This window comes from Gouania willdenowi, chromosome 9 (genome assembly GCF_900634775.1).
Source record: "Gouania willdenowi chromosome 9, fGouWil2.1, whole genome shotgun sequence".
Lineage (NCBI taxonomy): Eukaryota > Metazoa > Chordata > Actinopteri > Blenniiformes > Gobiesocidae > Gouania > Gouania willdenowi.
In genome coordinates, this window is record NC_041052.1 from 19881405 (window position 1) to 19900931 (window position 19527).

At 39.0% G+C, this 19527-nt stretch overlaps 2 protein-coding genes across 4 annotated transcripts in view; both read right to left on the reverse strand.

The window, feature by feature from the left end:
- Positions 1-10069, reverse strand: part of arb2a (ARB2 cotranscriptional regulator A) — a 159622-nt gene extending 149553 nt beyond the window's left edge. Inside the window, exons 1-4 of one of the 2 annotated variants that reach the window (XM_028457060.1) lie at positions 9962-10069; positions 7748-7888; positions 7160-7261; positions 1041-1141 (exon numbers count right to left, since the gene is read on the reverse strand). In XM_028457060.1, coding sequence (XP_028312861.1) covers positions 1041-1141; positions 7160-7261; positions 7748-7853 — 309 coding nt within the window. In that variant the 5' untranslated portion in view covers positions 7854-7888; positions 9962-10069. Of the gene's footprint in view, positions 1-1040; positions 1142-7159; positions 7262-7747; positions 7889-9807 lie in introns of both variants that reach the window. The other variant, XM_028457059.1, reaches the window with a different exon arrangement.
- A 3962-nt stretch (positions 10070-14031) lies between these two features.
- Positions 14032-19527, reverse strand: part of kiaa0825 (KIAA0825 ortholog) — a 148224-nt gene continuing 142728 nt past the window's right edge. For both annotated transcript variants that reach the window (XM_028457055.1, XM_028457054.1), the window contains one exon: positions 14032-14920. In XM_028457055.1, the coding sequence (XP_028312856.1) occupies positions 14734-14920 (187 nt within the window). In that variant the 3' untranslated portion in view covers positions 14032-14733. The remainder of the gene's footprint in view (positions 14921-19527) is intronic.

The window sequence follows — 19527 nt, forward strand, 5'->3', positions numbered from 1 at the left end:
GATCCTGATTATAGTACTATAATCATTCACACTTCAAAAGTTTGGAAGAAATTTCAATCGCCATTAATAATGATAGGTCAATGTTAGGTCAAAAGGTATGGGTACCCCATTTTTTTTTTTTTTTTTTTTTTTTGATGAAATGCGCAATTTGGATCAGATCCAGAAAAAACTCAGTGGAGTAATTTAGGAACCCACCTGATATAACAGTCAAATTTCATAAAAATGTGTCAATTTTCGAACCATGGTAAGATTTTTAGTAAATACAACAATTATAGTGATTGTTTAATTTTTTTTAACTGATTTAGTACTTTTGATATAACCCTACCAACAGACAGACACCAGTGAAACTATTACTTCCTTGGCACAGGTAAATAAAGATTGAATGTGTTCTTTGTAACTTAAATGTATGAATAATCTACAATTTTCTTTTACTGTAGGACTTTAGTTCAACCTTTCTGGTTAAAAACATGTGTTTCTGCTGTAGCATCTGAAATCCATGGTGTTCCCCATTTGAAACATGAAAAAGTGGCATGCTGCAGTTTGGTATTGACTTTTTGCTTAGTTTTAACTATAAAGTTCCAATATTTTTAACAAAGATAAAAATGTGGCTAAACAATTGCTGTGAATGTGCTGCATTTTTGCATTTTGTTTTTGTACCATACCTCTAATCTGGAATCTTCAGCCACTTCATAAAGACATTGAACTCCAAATGTATGCAAACTAAAGAAAGGATAAGTGTACTATGGAAGGAAAGTAAAAGTAAACTTGCAAATGTCGGAATTCCTGCTAATCTTTTTTAACAGACACATCCAAGAGCTCCAGTAAATCAAAACGCATCACCTAAGTCAATATTTTATCACCCCTTCACATTAAAGGTTCCTACTCTGCTAAAGGTCTATAAGTCTCATGTGTTTCAACAAGTATTGCATGATACAATTTCAACAAAGGTGGCAAAAATGGTGAAAACGTACATTTCTGAATAAGATTTCAACAGCAAACATTGTTACTTGGCCTGGTCAGGAAAAAAGAAAATGTGTTACCTCTCCAAGGGCTTCATAGCGCTTCTGATTCCAGCGGTGGAGATCCTCTCTGGCATTGAACACAAAGGGTTCTCCTGTTTTTATATGCCTGAGCTGACCATCTGTGGGAGAAAGATACACATTTACTCAAACAAAGACAAAAAAAACACATTTACAATCAACGCAAAACTGTGTGAGAAATAAACTAGCATCTTCGGACAAACACAAAATGCCAAAATCGGGCAACTAACGCTTACCACATAGGTTTTTTTTAATCTTACCCCTATCAACGATATGTGTGTTATGTATGCGTCGTTTTCTATCCGCCCTCCCTCGGCCTCCCCATCTGGCTTCTACAAGGCCTGTACATGCAGCAGTGTTCTTCCAGTCACGACTCCAGCAGCCTTCTGGGTAGTCTGGCAGTGCCAAAACTGGACAGCTGGTATGGTAAAACCTCTCCTTCCCTTTCTTTCTCTTCACTTGTCTAAAAGACTAACCCCCCACCAACCCCACCCCCTTTTCTTCTTTAACTTGACAATCTTTCTCTCACACACCTTTTATTCCCTTGTTTTAGCTGACAGTAGCCCACGGTCTGGTGTTTCCACCTGATTTCTCTGGGATCAAAGACTGCAACAATTCTCAACCTGCTTTATGTGGGTGGCACTAACCACAACGCTAGTGCTCCCAGTAATTGATTTCTGGGCACCAGGCAACAACCCTAAAAAGCACAGAGTATTACCACCTAGTGAGGCCCTACACACAATGAAAAGTGTGGCAATCTTTTTAATAAAAGGTATCCAAAAACATACGCTAGTGTTCACAATACAGGTACTGTATATTTCCATGTTTTTGCCGGTTTTTCTTTGCAAATATCGATCTCAACAACACATGTTTTATTGCTTGTTAGCACATATGTTCTATGTTCTGCACATACAGTATGAACCAATGACATCCCAGTTACTGTGTTAGGATTGAGTTGGGCCACCTTTTGCACTTATCCATGCTTAAGCTCTCCCTAGATTTCTGAAATATTTAGGGGTTGTTTATGAGAAAACTATTTGTGACTGAGGTCACTTTTGAAGAACATGTAGCACAGAGTCTCATTACCAAAGTATTCGTTTGGGATGAGGTCCAGTCTCTTTGCTCCCTGAATGAGTACTTAAAAACCACAAGTGCCCCACCTGGGCTCCTCTGATCATATGTCACTTCTCCTGATTCCGGCATACAAACCACTGAAGAGGCGTTCACCTCCCACAACTCGGACTGTGACAACTTGGCCCGACGGTGCCCCGCAGCAGATGCAGGACTGCTTTGAAAGCACAGACTGGGACATTTTCTGCCATCAGGACTTGGAAGTATTCACATCAGCAGTACTTGGCTACATCCAACACTGTGTTAACACTGTCACAGTGGATAAGCATATCCGGGTGTTTCCAAATCAGAAGCCCTGGATGAACAAGCAGGTCACTGAACTGCTATTATTTAATGTTTACACTATTAGAGAGAGCACAGTTCACCAAGTCAAATTCCTCATGTGTATAACATACATTACTTGGTCAATAAAGTTCTTTCTGATTCTGATTCTGAAAGAGAGGAACGGCGCCTTTAGGTCCGGAGACAAGGAGCTGTACAGCTGTGCTCATGCTGCTCTGAAGAGAGGCATTAGAGAGGCCAGGGCAGTCTACAAGCAGAGGATAAAGGAGGACTTGTGCAGCAACAACAGCTGGCAGATGTGGCAAGGGATCCAGCATATCACCAACTTCTGATCCAGCAACACCACCACAATGTCTGGGGGCGCCTCATCGGCGGAGGAGTTTAACCACTTCATCGCCCGCTTTGAGGATGACACACTGGCGGGGCCCACACTGCAGCTGACATCCCTCTACAGCCAGACCTTCACTGTGCAGGAACAGGAAGTGAGGAGAGCCCTGAGGGCAGTGAACTCTCGAAAAGCTGCTGGACCTCACGGTGTGACTAGAAGGGTGCTGAGGGACTGTGCAGACCAACTAGCTGGGGTTTTCATCAGCATCTTTAACCAGTTTCTCTCCCAGTGCTCCATCCTATCCCGCTTAAAGTCCTCCACCATCATCCCTCAGGAGAAGACTAGACTGCATACAGGGTGGAGGTGGAGAGTCTGTCAGGATGGTGTACCACCAACAACCTCACCCTGAACACCTCCAAGTTGAAGGAACTAATCGTTGACTTCAGGAGGTGTAAACAGGACATTTACATGGGGACAGGGAGGAGATGGTGTCAGACTTTAGGTTCCTGGGCATCCACATCAGTGGGGACCTAACCTGGACTGTTAACACCACAGCGATCCTGAAGAACGCACAACAGAGACTCTTCTTCCTGAGGATCCTCAAGAAGAACAACTTAAAATGGGAGCTGTTTTTGTGCTTCTACCACTGCTCGGTGGAGTCTGTGCCGAGTTGCAGCATCTCGCTGTGGTTCACCAGCTGCACCGCAGCAGACAGGAAGAAGCTCCAGAAGGTCATCAACACTGTCCTGAGACTGATTGGCTGCCCTCTCCCATACCTGGAAGACATATACAACACTGGCTGCCTCAGGAGAGCCCACAACTTCCTTAGGGTATCCTCACATCCCGGTCACTACCTTTTCGAACTTCTGCCCTCAGGGAGGCATTTCAGGGCAATAAAGACAAAAACAAACAGACTAAAAAACAGTTTCTACCCAAGAGCTGTTGTTGCTCTGAATGCCTCAAACTGTAAATCTGCTTTTTTTTTAAAAACCTTCTTGTCTTGTAAATACCCTCTGTGGACTGTACAGTTTTTTAAGATTTTTATACCCTGCACTATTATATTTATTTTTGCAGTTTTACAGACTTTGATTCAATGTTTTTGCACTAATTACCTTTGCACTATCTTTTCCTCTTTCTGCTGTTTGCACTGTTTCTTTTTATGAGAGCTGCTATTTTTTTTAATTTTGTTGTGCTTCTGAAATAGGAACAATGACAATAAAAGGATTCTGATTCTAAAAAAAAAGGAGAGAAGAATAAAAGAGGCTTTTCTGAAACTGTTTCCACAATCATGGGACCACTAGAATGTCTGGACTTTATTAGTATGCTGGTATCGCTGAAAGATAACTCCAAAATGGATTCCCAATCCACCAAACTTTACACCTGGCCTAATGCAGTCATTTAAGTACCGTTCTCCGACTAAAGCCAGACTCATCTCTCAAATTCCCAGAGAGCGATATTTATCCCTCCATAGTAATGACTTACTTTACATCTCTGTGCACAATGCTTTTAATAGCACTTGATCTAAGACTTGAATGCTGCTGCCATGCAATCCTATGACATGAAGCTACAAACTGCTCTTACATCAGATTAAAGGTTTGTGAGGTTTTTTTTTTACCAATTACCCATACAACAACATCTGGCTGCTGTTACCTCTACTTTCTTACAAAACCACTAATAGTTAATAGACTATATTTTTTTCATTCATCCTGTAGCATAACTCTCACTGATACAACACTGTTGAAGACAAAAGGCACAAGCAGTCTGCTTGAATGTTATACACCATAATGCAATTATTTGAAAGGTTAACCAATCGTATATACAATATACTTGAAATAAATTGCCAAACGTCTGAAATATGTATTGAAATTCAATATAATAAATTATACATTAAAAGGATTAGTGGCTTCAATGTAGAATGGAAATACTTTGATGGATTCAGGGAAAAAAAACAGTACTATGATGGGAGGATGCTTTTTAAACATTTCTTCTTTTTAAGCATTTTTACCCCCTGTATGGCTGTGGAGCCACTACCTCAGGAATGAGCCCATCGATCCTTCCGTTGACACTACAACACAATAAAACACTAAGCGGTGTTAAATTCAATTTTGACCTTTATGACTGCAAGAGCTAACCCATAAAAAGTACACATACTTAACCCACATAGCCCGAGGGCTCTCATACTTTCTCAATTACTGCACAGTGCATGGAAACACCATCTAAGATATAAATATATCGCACAGAGAGATTAAACAATCCATGAGTCGGGTCTTTTTTCCCATTTCTTTCTAAATGGAACCATTTTTGCACTTCTATCAATGTGATTAATCTTACATTGCTGGCTCACAGGTTATTAGAGATGTTACCTTCATAATAAGTTGCTAAACAACATGTAATCCTGAGTACTGTTTGGTACTATTCTGTGCTAAAATGTAGATTTGTGAAAAGTAAGAAGTTAGGAATAAAGCAGTGCACACAAAAAGTTGCTTGAAGAAAATCAATTATGCCTTCAAGAGGACGTGATGATCTAAACATTACTGCCTCAGAGAGTGAAAGAGGGGATGAAAATAGTGTGAGTGTGTGTGTGTGTGTATGACGTGAACAGTTCTTGGTTTCCCCCAACATGTCTTAATGGAATAACATTTTCCCAACTTTCCTCCCGTTTCCTGTCATAATTAGCATTCTGTTCTCTATTTGGCCGTTTAATTAGGTGTACATAACCTTGGATTTCCAGGAATGGAAAACCTGGGGGCTAGGGAGATGAAGCCATCAGCTTCAGTGATTAAGATACCTGCAAACTATTGTACACAGCCTCCTCTGTATTCACATCATTACATGGTCAAATTAACATTTTCGTTCCACCTGTCGTGGGCTGAGCTAGGCTAGGTGAAGCAATAGAAATGCCTGCAAGCCAATGCAACTGTGAAGAGACAGACTACAGACATTGCCCGAGGGCTGCCATGGCTTTAATAAAAATACTCTTCTTCATAAAAAGGCTGGAGTGAAAACTGACAAGACATACAAATAGGGCTGCGTGCGTGCGTGTGCGCGTAAGTGTATTTTAAAGAGCGTTTGAGATGAAAACAAAAAGTAAAGAAAAATGGGGAGGATAAAGATAAGGAAAAAATATGAAGGAGAGACTCTGAATGTGTCCCTGTCTGCACGTTAGACTGGGCTGAGATTTGCACACGGGGTGGATCAGTAGGCGCATGCTGGCATGAAGCGGGCAGGGACCCATTCCCCATGTCTCTGCTCTTAGGCACAGTGAGGTTATGCAAATGCTCCGTCAGGCAGGAGGGCAAGGCTGAGTAGGTTGCTGACGGGCCGTAGAGTACACAACATGTACCCCACTCAGCCAGCCAGACAGCCAGCCGAGACTCTGACAGAGAACAGAGGAAGAGAGAGAGGGACTACAGTGGGAATACTAAGAGAAAAACGATGAGAAGCCAGCACCACCTTTATCAAACCCTTCATCCTTCATTCTACCTGGGCTTGATTAAAGATATAGTCAAAATAATCCCAAAGTCACTTGTGCACCATCATAATGGTTGTTCATCATGCATCAGCTCTAATAAACCAAAATTAATGTGGGTAATTATTGGAGAAGAGACATTATTCGATAGATCACGGAGACTGGTATGGAAACCCTTTGGTGCTAATATGTAAATTTCTTTATATCTGTAACGAAGTATCTTGCCTAAACTGACATAATCTGGGTTTCCATTACAGATTTTCACCAAATAAAAGCGATAGCTCTTAATGTCGACAAAGTATAATTGCGCTTTGAACGTGTTTCCAATGAAGGTTGTTTTGGGAAGGAGCCTCGCAACTCCCGTGAAATCTCATCCCGCAAGACTTCGCCGCAGGAAGACGACCGCTCCAAACCTCCTTAGAACACTCCGTATTCCTTTGTTGGTTCACCTCTAATGTGGCAGTAATACTTATATATATATATATAAATATATAAGTATAATGCTAAGAAATGTCCCGGCCTCCACTTCTGTCTACATGTACCGCATCATGTTTACTGTAAGAGAAGTGCCCATGTGACCAGGCACCTCGCGTTCTGTGATGTGCTTGCAGAAAAAGTGTTCCCATAGTCCTTTTGCAACACATTTCAATATCGAAACATCTGAAATTCCTCCTCATGAACCCGTAAAAACATTTTAGCGATATTTGAGTGTTTTTTTTTTTAATTCAGGTGTTTCCATTACCAGTTTTTATTGCGCTATTTAGATTTGGCACATTTCCACGATTAATGGAAACGCAGCTAGTATTGTAATTCAATGTATGTTTCTCAGATGTCAATCCGAAAAAAATGAAAGGACACAACGGAATACTCAACATTCCCACTTATACTATAAGTGCTAAGCATACTTACCATCATTGAAGGCATACTCAAACTTCTCCAGTGTTTTGGGAAAAGTGAAAGGAGGTTCATCTTTCTTCATCAGTTCATCCAAGTCTATTTTTGACAGCAAATCTGTGAAAGAAGAGTAAACGACGGTGATCGGTTTCCTCCTGTTTCATGACTTCAACATCCATCCATAGGTACATCGGTACATTGCAGGACAATGGATGGATTGATGCTGCTTAGTGTTTATCAATCAATCTAGTCCGAGATGATGATGGATGGACAACTAGTAATGGGCTGACAAAAACTAAGAAAAGCACAGCCAAGCAGGAACTCTGATACACCATATATGCTTTAAACAGCAGCCGTATGATCGATGACAGTCATTTATTAACCACAGCAAAGTGGAACCTGTTCAACACTTTCTTGATACTTGCAAAAGTTCAATCTGTGTCATTCAGAATAATTCAAAGGACTGTTGTTATTTTCAGTACAGAACCAATAGAGAAATATTTTCTAAAAGAAAGCCTCCACCACTCCAGAGACATTTACGCTTGCGTGCATGTGCCCCGCCAAGAGCGCGTGAAATACAGACAGTCCAATTTTGTCCTTCACCTTTGAGTGCAGTCGTCTTTTCTTTGTCTTCCTGGCCAGCGACCTGAGCCATGATGATCCACAGTATATACAGAGCTGGTGTAGCAGCGCAGAGGCAAGAGATCATGGGTCCTCTGCTACCAAGGATCACGGAGATCGACTCTGTAAATAGCAATGATTTTACACTTAATTAACTCGTGTCATCACAAAGCTGTTTATACTGCAAACCCCCCCCCACACCCCCACAACCATTCGCACACCAATGCCAGGAAATCTGCCACATATGCAGCTAAGGCTTCACTGGGAGTCTAATTAAGGTTGTCTTGAAGTCTTGAACCACTGACCTCTTGATTTGAGGCAAACCCATCGTACCAGTGAAGACCGAGTGTTATCGTCATTGTTTTTGTAAGACGGAAACTAGACTAAGAAATGTATACATAAGCCAAATGGATTTAAAAAAAAGTGACAAAATTAAGATAAATATTTATCCACAAATTTCAAATTGGATCTAAAAAATGCTGTTAAGACAAATCTACCGAGAATTAATTTCACCCAACTCGTCGCTAGTTTTGATATATAGACATATCAGAAGCAACCTGTGGTGATACGAGGATAATTTAGGACGATAAACAGATGCCATTGCAACTAATTCCACTACACATTGGGTGACCTACAAATGTTAGTGAATTTAGATGAATAAAACTAGATATTTGAAAGAATGAAACCTGACCCCTAAACAGATATTTATTGTAAAAATCTACAGTCATTTCTTCATCACTTGACTTAATATATTAAGAATATATTCAATAAAACACCATTAACTACACACAACCTTTGAGATTTATTTTTCCCAAGTGGCTATTTCATCACATGTCCAATGTATCCACTTATTTTTCACTACATATATCAATGCTTTTTTTTAATATGAACCTAACACCCAACTGCCTCATTTGGTCGTAAAGCTTTTAACTTTATATATGTACATTTTATTCATTTTTAGAGTATCTAGTTAAGTTCAGACAGTGTTTGAGATGTGTATTGCACATGTTTACAAACCATGCTTCATGAAACATAAAAAGTTGGACATGTTGAAATTGTAAAGCCACAGATTTGCACCTCAGTTTGTATGATTTATTAGTGACTTATTTACGTGTGTTTACACCACATGTTTGGCATAATTTTGTTGAGTTATTGTATGCTTACAAGACTAAGTCCCACTATTTAGTAAGTTTACAACTAATTGAAGCAGAAATAAACATATTTGATATTAATTAAAGCTGCAGTATGTTTTTTTTTTTTTTTGTTTAGCTTCATTTAGTCAAAAATAGAGAAATAGAGAAAAATACAGTTTAAAGGCAGCATTACAGCAGCCGCTGCCGTGAGGACAGTATAAACAATAATAATGCATTGGATTTTATATAGCGCAGGTGATTCTCCACAAGTCTCACAATTCTACATACTGCAGCTTTAAGACTTCATTTCTTAACATAAGCCTAACATATAAAAATAACAATTTATGCACCTCTAATATTGTTTATTGTAGAACAGATTAAATGCTTGTGTGTGTTGAAAAACACATGAAGACAACCTTGAAAGAAATAATCGCATATTAAATCACAATATTGGGGAAAATAATCCAAAGTCCAAACCATAGAAAATATGACAGCTGTGACAACTTTATAAAATTAAGCTTCAGTCTGTTACTTATTGTATTCCCAGATGCTAAACATAGTTCATCAAAGACCTAGTTATTGTTAGCACTGGGAACAGTGGTAACGTATGTGTGCTAAAAACAAAGCAATGATTGCGTAATGCTGAACAAACAATGAGCTTTAAGTTAAAGTCTTCCAAAAACACAACACTAACACGTGACAGGAAACAGTTAACTGGAGCATGATACTATTTACTTTCCACCTGCGCTAAAACTTTCTCCATTGCCTCCCACGTAGCGAGTGCTCCACGTTTAAACACCATACTGCTGCAGGCAGGTTAAAAATATCACATTTTTACCAGCTGAGACCAAATCACACACACATTCAATGTGTTGGCGAACGTGTGCTCATGTTTCTACTCCAACTCACTTCTCCTGTTTCAGTTGCTCATATGAAGGTGAAGCCAGAACGAGTAGTTTCAGCAGAACACTCGTGTGTGCATTTGCTTTATTGGACGTTCACTTCACGAGGCTAAAGCAGAGGTTACAGGATAAACGCATGCTTTCGCTTTGGACTCACGCACCATCAGTACATGCGAGCTGCACGCGCCTGTCCAGCTGCTGCTGCCGCTTCCTGGTGAAGCTCTCAAACAGGAAGAACTCGCGAGAGCGCAGCGTGGAGCCAGCGAGGCTTCCGGGTTACCGGGGCAACGGCCTGGAAGGGTTATTTAAAGGGACAGCGTCGCCAATACAGATGTTTGTGCAGCGGTGCGTCTGCAACGTCTCCTTTGTGGAAAATTAGGTTTTTACCTTTGACACTTGCTTTAAAGAATGTTATGTAATATTTAACATTAGAATAGAATAAAATAAATCTTTATTCACACGTTGCAGCAACACCATAGCATAGCAAAAGTAAACAGTAAGAAAAAAATAGTATAAATACCAGCGGAACAGACATGAATTAGAAAAAAAGATTACAATTTTAAAAGAAATAGATTAAAATACAACTGAGTTGAACAATCAGATGACATATTTGTATATGTGAAAAAATATAATGTCAATAAAAACAATAATCAGCTAAAGTAGGTATAAAAAACTGACCAATTTATTATTAACCAATGCATGGAGTACATGCATTTTAACGTTAAATATAATAATATAATAATATAATATGTATAATATAATAAGAATATTCTACAATTTAGTATATATATATATATATATATATATATATATATATATATATATATATAACTACAAAAAACTGTGAAAAGTGAAAAACTATAGAAGTTTAACTTAAACATAAGTATTTTACAACTGAATAGAATTAAAAAAATTTAAAATAAAATAACCCCAAATACAAATAATAGTTTTGAAGTGCAAAATAACAATTCACGTTCACTTCAGTTATTTTTTACTGTCAGCATTTAGTTCTGTCAAACGCTGGATAAAAATGCTGGAACGGATTCTGGGTTGGACTTTTTATTTATTCATTATTTATTTTGCTGATATCAAATCGATCTGATATCATTGTCAGTTCAAGTCATCCTTACTAAAAATATAAATCTCATTCTTGGACTTGGAAACTCTGATGTAGATTTGACAGAGCAATGAGAAAGAAGACAGAAATCTGAAGAAAACAAAAGTTTAGCAGTTCAACTCTTACTGGCCCTGTTTTTGCAGCTAAATGCCCTCCAATATTTCTCAAATTTGGTTCTAATGCCATGATTTTGTAGGTCAAAACACATTGAAACAATAAACATATGAGTAATAATGTGTATCTTAACAGTACAAACAGTAACAAAAAAATGAGGCACCCCAAAAAAGCCCTATACGCTGAAGGGTAAGTTTATGCTAACTTCATCATAAAAGATGGAAATTAGCATGGTGGTAAATTTGGTGCAGCCATTTTTTTACTCTTACATACTGTAACTGCACATTGTCCTTAAATAAATAAATAAAGATCAGGGCCAGGATTATGGAAGACTATCATTGAAATCAAAGCACTTTTATTTTTAACTTATCATACTGGGGGCCACAAAAATGTGATTGTCTGATCTGAGGGCCACATTTTGTGATCTTATCTTTATGTCAGTTCTGGGTTTTTTGGTTGTTTTATTTGTCATTTTGTGTATTTCTGTTGAAGGAGTGGCTATCCGTATCAATACGCCGACATTCTATCCGTACGCAGCGCCCCTCATTGGTCATTTTAGGTCACGTGACTACAACTAAACCTAACCGTAAACCTAACCCTAACCGTAAAAATTGTTGAGATATAGGGTTATAACATAGCTCTAACCCTAAGACGCTATGTACGTGTACTTTGGTAAACGTAACAATAGCACCGAGGGTTGTCCGTATACGTCAACTGTACGAATAGACACTTTCAAAAAAATATTACCAGCTACATTCAATTCAACACATGATGTGGAATATTGACATCAAATAGTTATTTGTTGCCTCAAATATCATGAAGGTTACCATTCTGCTTCTTGATGAATTCTACTTTAAAGCTTACATTTTTAGTTTCTGAGAGGACGTCTCGCCCTCAACAGCTCCACTTCCTCTGCAATCTACCAGAAGCCACGCCTCAACTTTTCTGCACGGACATCGCGGAACATAGCAATGTCGCATCGGGTAGCATTGATATAGGTCTATGGGTCAGGTAAGAGCCAAAATCATATTTACCTGTTTGTTGTTGTGACGCACGGCCTCGTTTCTGTGCACAGTTCCACATTCACTTTGATTGACAGTCTCAAAAACAGGAAGTCAAAGCCTATTGGCTGGGTGCACCCGACGTTCGTTTCCCATTTGTGTAGGGGTCTATAAGACAAAGAAGGGACTTATATACATTAATGTGTATGAATGACCACCAGCAGTAGACCATAGTAAAAGACTAGTTAGGTAATGTTTTTGCATTTCAAAAGAATCATACATGAACATAGATTTCTCAGAAACTCCGGATATCAGCTTTAAAGATACAGTCTGCAACTCTTATAAAAGTGACTTTTTGTCATATTTACTAAAGCTGTCATTATGTAAGGACAGCTTTGCATTAAACTAGTAGTTTGTGTGAAAAAAACAGACCCATTGAGTCCCTCCTGCTGCTCCTGCAGCCTTTGGCAGATTGCCAGAATGCACCTCGACCGAGCAAAAAGAACCAATCAGAGCCAGGATTGTGTTTGATGGGCTGTCTGACAGCTGTTGCTCACAGTCCCCGCCCCTTTCCTGGACTGTCGAGCCATCTTTTTTACAGTGTATGGTCTGGAGGAGTAGAAGATGGAATTGGTGACTTTTCTGCTTGAAGGGTAATTATTGCTGCTTGATTTACATTATGTTTGATTTGTAATTGTTTCACTAGAACTCTGTAGTGCATGTGTTCATGTGCACGCAGCAGCCTCCGTGTGGCTGCTGTAAGTGACACGTGTTGTTGCTGCTTCTGAGGTATGTGCACATAGAAAGAGAGTTACTGTATGTTATATTACAGTGACGTTGCTGTCTGGCTAACGTTAGCTTGTTAGCTCCTCTGAGGGAGGGACTTTGGAAAGTTTGGAGGCAGGGTAAGAGAGTTGGGGGAGGGAGGGGGTAGAGAGGGATGTGAGAGTTGCGGACTGCACCTTTAATAAGAGGCATTTTTTAATACAAAAAAAATAATACAAAGGACCCCCAAACAAGAAAAGAAAAAATTGCAAACTGTGGCCTACTGATATTATTTAAACAATGTGCATGTGGTAAAAAAAAATAAAAAATAAGCTAAGCTTATCGGGTACTCCAAATTGTCCCTATAAATACCCATATAGCTCAATGAGCGTTATAACAGCCTTTCAATGAATGTGTAATTTGACATACTAATAAAACAGCTTGTCTGTTGCTCCCTGTGTGCTGCTTGTTCAGTCAGTGGATAAAAATGCAAATAAAAGCAACATGCTGTAAGTGAGCATCTGTAAGCACAGTTTATTGCCTAATTGTATACTATCTTTCATTTATGGATTCCTAAATGTGTTTTTTTTATGGTTTTCTAATTCCCACAAATACCTACATAATCTATATTTTATAATGCTTTGTTGCAAACCATAGCTGCAAGCTTATCTGACAGTTGTCATCCAATATCGGCTATTTTCAACGGTGTTTAAAGCAGGCGTAAACATGAAGAAGAAGAATTAAAGGGGATGAAAGCAGTTTTGAAGCTCAAAAGAGTCGTCATTTCAGAGAAAAGTCCGTTTGGGAAGCCATGCATGTACTTTTGCAATGCTAAAACAAAACTGTGCTTTGGTAGAGTAAATATGCAACAAGACAAACAAGGTTTTGTTTGTTTCAGTTTTTTCACTTATTGACCACAGGAACTGTTCTGAATGATTTGTAGTCTTTTGAAGATGTTTTCTCTTCCCAAAGTGATGTTGTGATCCAGCTACATTTGCATAAAATCTTTTTTAAGACCAAAAATTCCTCTCTGTGTTTCTCATAACTAAAATACTGTATTTCCGTCCTCTCTCCAACCATTTGTTGTCCACAGCATGGTGTCTCTGTATTTCAGGTAAGATGCAGCATTATTTAAGAAGTGTAATCTTTGTACAAGCATAGGTGGTGTAAGATATGAAAAGCTTTTACTGTCATAAACATCATAAATTATTGACTCCACAGAGAGATCAGACATGCTGATGTTATGCAGAAGAACAATGTGAAGTAGGAATCCGATTTGGTTTTCATGTTTAATTCTAAAACAATCCATCTTCGTCTCATAAATAACAAAACATTGACACAGTTTGGAAAAACACATATCCTGAGCCATCATGTTGCAAATCACTTTTTTTTTTTTTTTTTACAGTCTGCAGAAAAATACTGACTAATGTTTCATAGAAAGGCAAATCTTTGAGACACTTTATAATGAGAACAAATACAACATTGCATTTTCCAACCACAATTTCGGATGTTTTCGTTCTGAGACCAGCAGAAAGTATATGCTGACACACAGTCTTTACACGCACAATATTTCTCTGCGTCAAGAAAAAAAACCCCATCTAAAACTATCTAAAATGATCACACACTCTTGTCTTGTCCCAGGCAGACAAACCCAGGCTCTCCTATTCCCAAAACTCATTTTTGCAGATGTGCTCCAAAAAGATGAAATACATTTGATAAAGCAATGGAGTTTGTTTGAGTTGTTTGCATAAGGAAGAGGCACGCTCTCTCAAACTCCTCTTGTTCCATGTCCTCTCCTTTTAATGTTTTTATCTATTCTGCACATATATACAAATGTACAGCATGCCGTTCATGTTCAAACACACATACCGCGCTGTAAGAGCATGTTACGAGGCAGCATTTACAACATGATAAAAATCCCCAACTGCACGGTTTGTTATTGGGCAGCAGCTTTATCGGATGATTGTGTTGTTTCCCCCTGAGGCTCGTGTGTTGGTGTCTCATCAGTTGCAGGAGGGTCCCGTGGTCCTGTGCTGCAGCTGCAAACAAGAAACGCTTCCTGAAGTTCTTCTACGAATGCTCTCTCTTCATCTTCCAGCTCTGCACCTTCCTGCATCTCCCATCTGGAAGAAATGTAGACACAAAACATCAACTGTTGTAGTACTAACAATTTATCCCTTCAGTAGAATAAAGAGTGTGTTGCCTTTAATACTCAAACAGATTTTTATTAATGTCATGAAACATAAAAAAATCCAACTGTATAAAAAATTACATCTAGTGTTCTAGGGTTCTTATTATGCGATGTGCTTTTTGATGAAAAAGAGACAGAGTCCAGGATGAGGAGTTGCTGGTCAGATGCACAAAGGGTTTATTGTCAAAGTAGCAGAAAGATAAACACTCCTGGAGGTTTACACCAGTAGGTGTTCAGGGTTTACTAGTAACTGATTTAGGTCGCGACACCATTTTTCATGTTTCATGTTGATGCTAAATACAAGAACACATCCAACATATTGCGTCCACAATGATTTTTACTTTATTATGTCTAGAGCTGAGGTTCACAAAGGGTACACGAATTGTCATGGGGTACTAGTACTAATGCCAGGCTAATGCTAAGTTAATGCTAGCTAATGCTAATATTAGATTAATGCTAATATTAGAATAATGCTAATGCTAAGTTCATGATGTTAATGCTTATGATAATATTAATGCTAGGTTAATGCTATTGTTAATTAATGCTAGCTAATGCTCATGTTAGGCTTATGTTAATGCTAGCAAATGCTAATGTTAATGCTAGCAAATGCTAATGTTAATGCTAGGTCAATGCTAATGTTAACTAATGCTAACTAATGATAATATTAGTCTAACGCTAATGCTAGCTCTGATGCTAGTGCTAATGTTAATGCCAGAATAAAGGTAATGTTAATTAATGATAGCTAATGCTAACAGTAATGCTAGGCTAATGCTAATGCATTATGCGGTCAGCACCAACATCCTCACTTGCATTTTCTTCAGTAAATGCTCATATTCTGGTTATTATTCCTCAACAATTCATAGACATTTTTTACAGTAGGGCTACATTGTATATGACATTACATTATTATGTTTTTTAAGCATGCAGGAGTGGGGGGGGGGGTGTGGCTTCAGGTTAAATGTCTGAAGGGGTACAGGACTGTGAAAAGTTTGGGAACCACTAGTCTAGACTAACTTAACCTCTGCTTTCTCCTGATCTGCCACTAGGAGGGAAATTAGAAAAATGCCTCGATTATGGGAGGGGCTCCTCGAGCAGTTAAAACACGCCCAGTCTATACAATAAAATCTCCAATGAACAATCTATGTTATGTTAACTAGCTACTCATTACTCAAAATTTACTTTTCTCTCAATCCAACCTCACCACAGATTGTAGAGCCCACATGTGCTAGTTTTCATAAAAGGGGAGGGGCTAACGGTGCTTGTTTGTGACGCAAGATGGTCCCAAAATGCGGCATGATCTTGTTCTCAGCCAAAAACATCAATCAATTTTAATAGCCGGGTTTCAACTCATAGAGGGCAGTCACTCTGACATTTTACAAGAAAATATGCCAAATTGAAATACTTTGACTAAAATGATGAGAGTTTGACCAGGATCAATCAACTGCACTACTTCACACCCACAAATACATTTGTATTCAGCAGAAAAAAATGGTTTTGGGGTTTAGTTACTCTTTAACATTAGATTTTTGCAGTTTAAGGGTGCGTTGGCATATTTCCTCTCTGCTTTACAGAGAAACACCATGTTTGGGTTGTGACGCAACCATGAGGATCCTGCAAGGCTCCTTTCACCGTAGCTCACACTGACAACTACAGAGTTAGATAGCTTCATCATTATTATCATTACACCAACTCCTCTCAAAGATGCCTCCATACAGCATGTATATACAGTATATACTGTATATATATATATATATATATATATGATTGGCTAAGGCAGTGTCATGTTCCATGGTAGCCAATCAGAACCAGTGTTTTTACACATGTGCCAGCACACGCGCCACACACACAACCACTACAGATATGATGAAGCAGCAGAGATGGCGAGCGTGGAGCAGTCTGATGAAAAGTTGGCATTTTTACAGTGGCGATACAAACACTACTTTAAATGAATTGTGGTCAAAGACAAGAACGTGTATGTGAAGTGTAGATTATATCCAGGAGTGAAGACTTTGTCAACATCCATTGTAAGCAACTCGTGTTTAATGAAGCACCTCACAACGACATCACACGCATCTAAAAAATCTGACTTTTTTGACATAGCAACTTTTTTTTTTTTTTAACAGTAAAGCATATTGTTACTTTCCTTGGTAATGAGTTACTTTTATTATAGAGTAACTCAATTACTAACTCAGTTACTTTTTGGATGAAGTAGTGAGTATCTATAACTAATTACTTTTTTAAAGTAAGGTTCCCAACACTGGTCATTGTGTCACACACTGTGCTAACAGCTAAGTAGCTAGTTTTCAAGGAGTGAAATTCCACTTAAATGATGTTGCCTTTTTTTCTTTCTTTGATCATGTCTATATAATGGAACACCCCTCATCTTATTTAGTGACTGTTTTTCAAGCTATAGAGTGGAATAAGCAGGCTTTAATGTAAAGACATCAAGGGCAGTAATTCCCGCTTAGTTTTTCACTTCTCACAATCCTTTGACGAGTGACTCCGGTCAATCAAAATCCATATAGTGTATATACTGAAGAGTGTTTTTTGAGTGGCTGTGTCACGGTCCCTCAAGAGAAGAATTATATCTGTCTGGCTGCAAATGATTGCATTTTCATTGCAATATCTACATCTCCTTTTATCCTTCCCACCACTCCGATTTCCCTCTGTATCTTCAAACACATGCTCTGTAGTTGTGCTCTTTGCGCGTGTATGAGGTCTACATATGAAAGGTGAGGGATGAGAGTGGGGGAAACACAACAAGTACATCACACATGTTTCATGCATACTAAGTGGTGTGCTTCCCAATTCAGTTTGATGAAGTTTTAACCAGTGTGGGAGCATGTATCTGGACAAATCAGACATCCTCTCACTCTTATTCCTAAAGCACTGTCAGGATGGTAATTACATTCTGTATGGGGAGGGTATGTTTATGTAAATATCCTCTGACAGAGCTTTCTGCCAGTCTGATGACATTCCTTTTCCACGTGTAACTCTGGATAATAGAATCTCTGGATTTTCCCTTTGGGTGGGGGGGGAAGGGTGTCGTGACATCCCCAGCTGTACGGTAAGATGAGTTTATGCCCTCACTGGAATGCACTGGAATTTTCCAAGATCGGTGCACTCCATCTAAACTCATTTGTGCTTTCACTTAAAGACAGTTGGTGCTTGAATGAGCTGCATCTTTGTCTACCGTGTGCAGCAGCTGGTGCACAGGTCAGAGCAGCACATGCAGCAGTTACAACCTAGAACAGAGGTCACCAACGCGGTGCCCGTGGGCACCAGGTAGTCCGCGCATTGACCATGTGAGGGCCCTCAGGAGCTCTAGTCACCATTGAGCTCCATCTAAAATCTGATTCACTTTCCAGGATTCAAACTCTCAAAGATAAATACATATGATAGATGTAGTTAGTACTTAGTAAAGTTAATACTGCTGATAAAGTTTCAGTATTAAATTAACCATCTTTAAATGTTTATTTTCAAGTGACAATTTTTTTTAAGTGTTTAACATTTCCTACGTTTTGAAGTTACTGCTAGCCTTCCTTATTATCTTACCCTCTAAATAAAGTGAATAAGTGATCATTAACTAAATGACCTAAAATATTCTAATATAACTGTGAAAAAGTCATATTTAACAAACCCCAAACCCACTTTTTTCCTGCTGAATACATCTGTATTTGGTTAAGAAGTAGTTGATTGTTGATTGATCTATAGTGCAACTTTTACATTTTAATAATAATAATAATGCATTGGATTTTAAATACCGCTTTATCATAGACACTCAAAGCACTTTACAGAATTAAGGCATTATTCTTTCATTCCACACTTTGTGGTGGTAAGTCATCATTGCAGCCACAGCTGCCCTGGGGCAGACTGACGGAGGCGAGGCTGCTATAGTGCGCCATCAGTCCCTCCGACCACCACCAACACTCACTCACTACATTCATACTAGGCAATATGGGTGAAGTGCCTTGCCCAAAAACACAATGACAAATACCACTGGAGCGACTGTCCGCCACTGTGACACCTGGAATTCTCAGTGGTCTCCCATCCATCTACTAACCAGGCCCAGACCTGCTTAGCTTTGGGGATATAATGAGATCAGGCAATGACAGGCTGGTATGGCCACGTTTTAGTAAAAGTATCTGAATTTTGCGTTTTTAGTTGTAAAATATCCGAGTCACTGGCCTCTAAGGGTTGACCACCAATTAATTTTGCTATTGGCTGAGACGGATTCTTTGGATTCTCAGGCGTCACCAACTTTCACTGTTGTCCCGCCCCTCTGAGAAAAGCTGAGAGGAGGGAGGAGGGTTTCCTCCAATCACAGCTCGACAATGCTCACAGAGCAGCAGCTCGCTCCATGCTCAACTGCGGTGATGTTTGAGATTCTGTGCTTGCATAAAGAGCAGATTCTGCGCTAATCAGAGGGTTCATCAAGCTATATGTGCATGTACAGACACATCATCATGTAGTGCATCTTCCTCTGTGTGTGTGTGTGTGTGTGTGTAAGAGGCTGTTTAGTGATAATGTCTGTAGTGT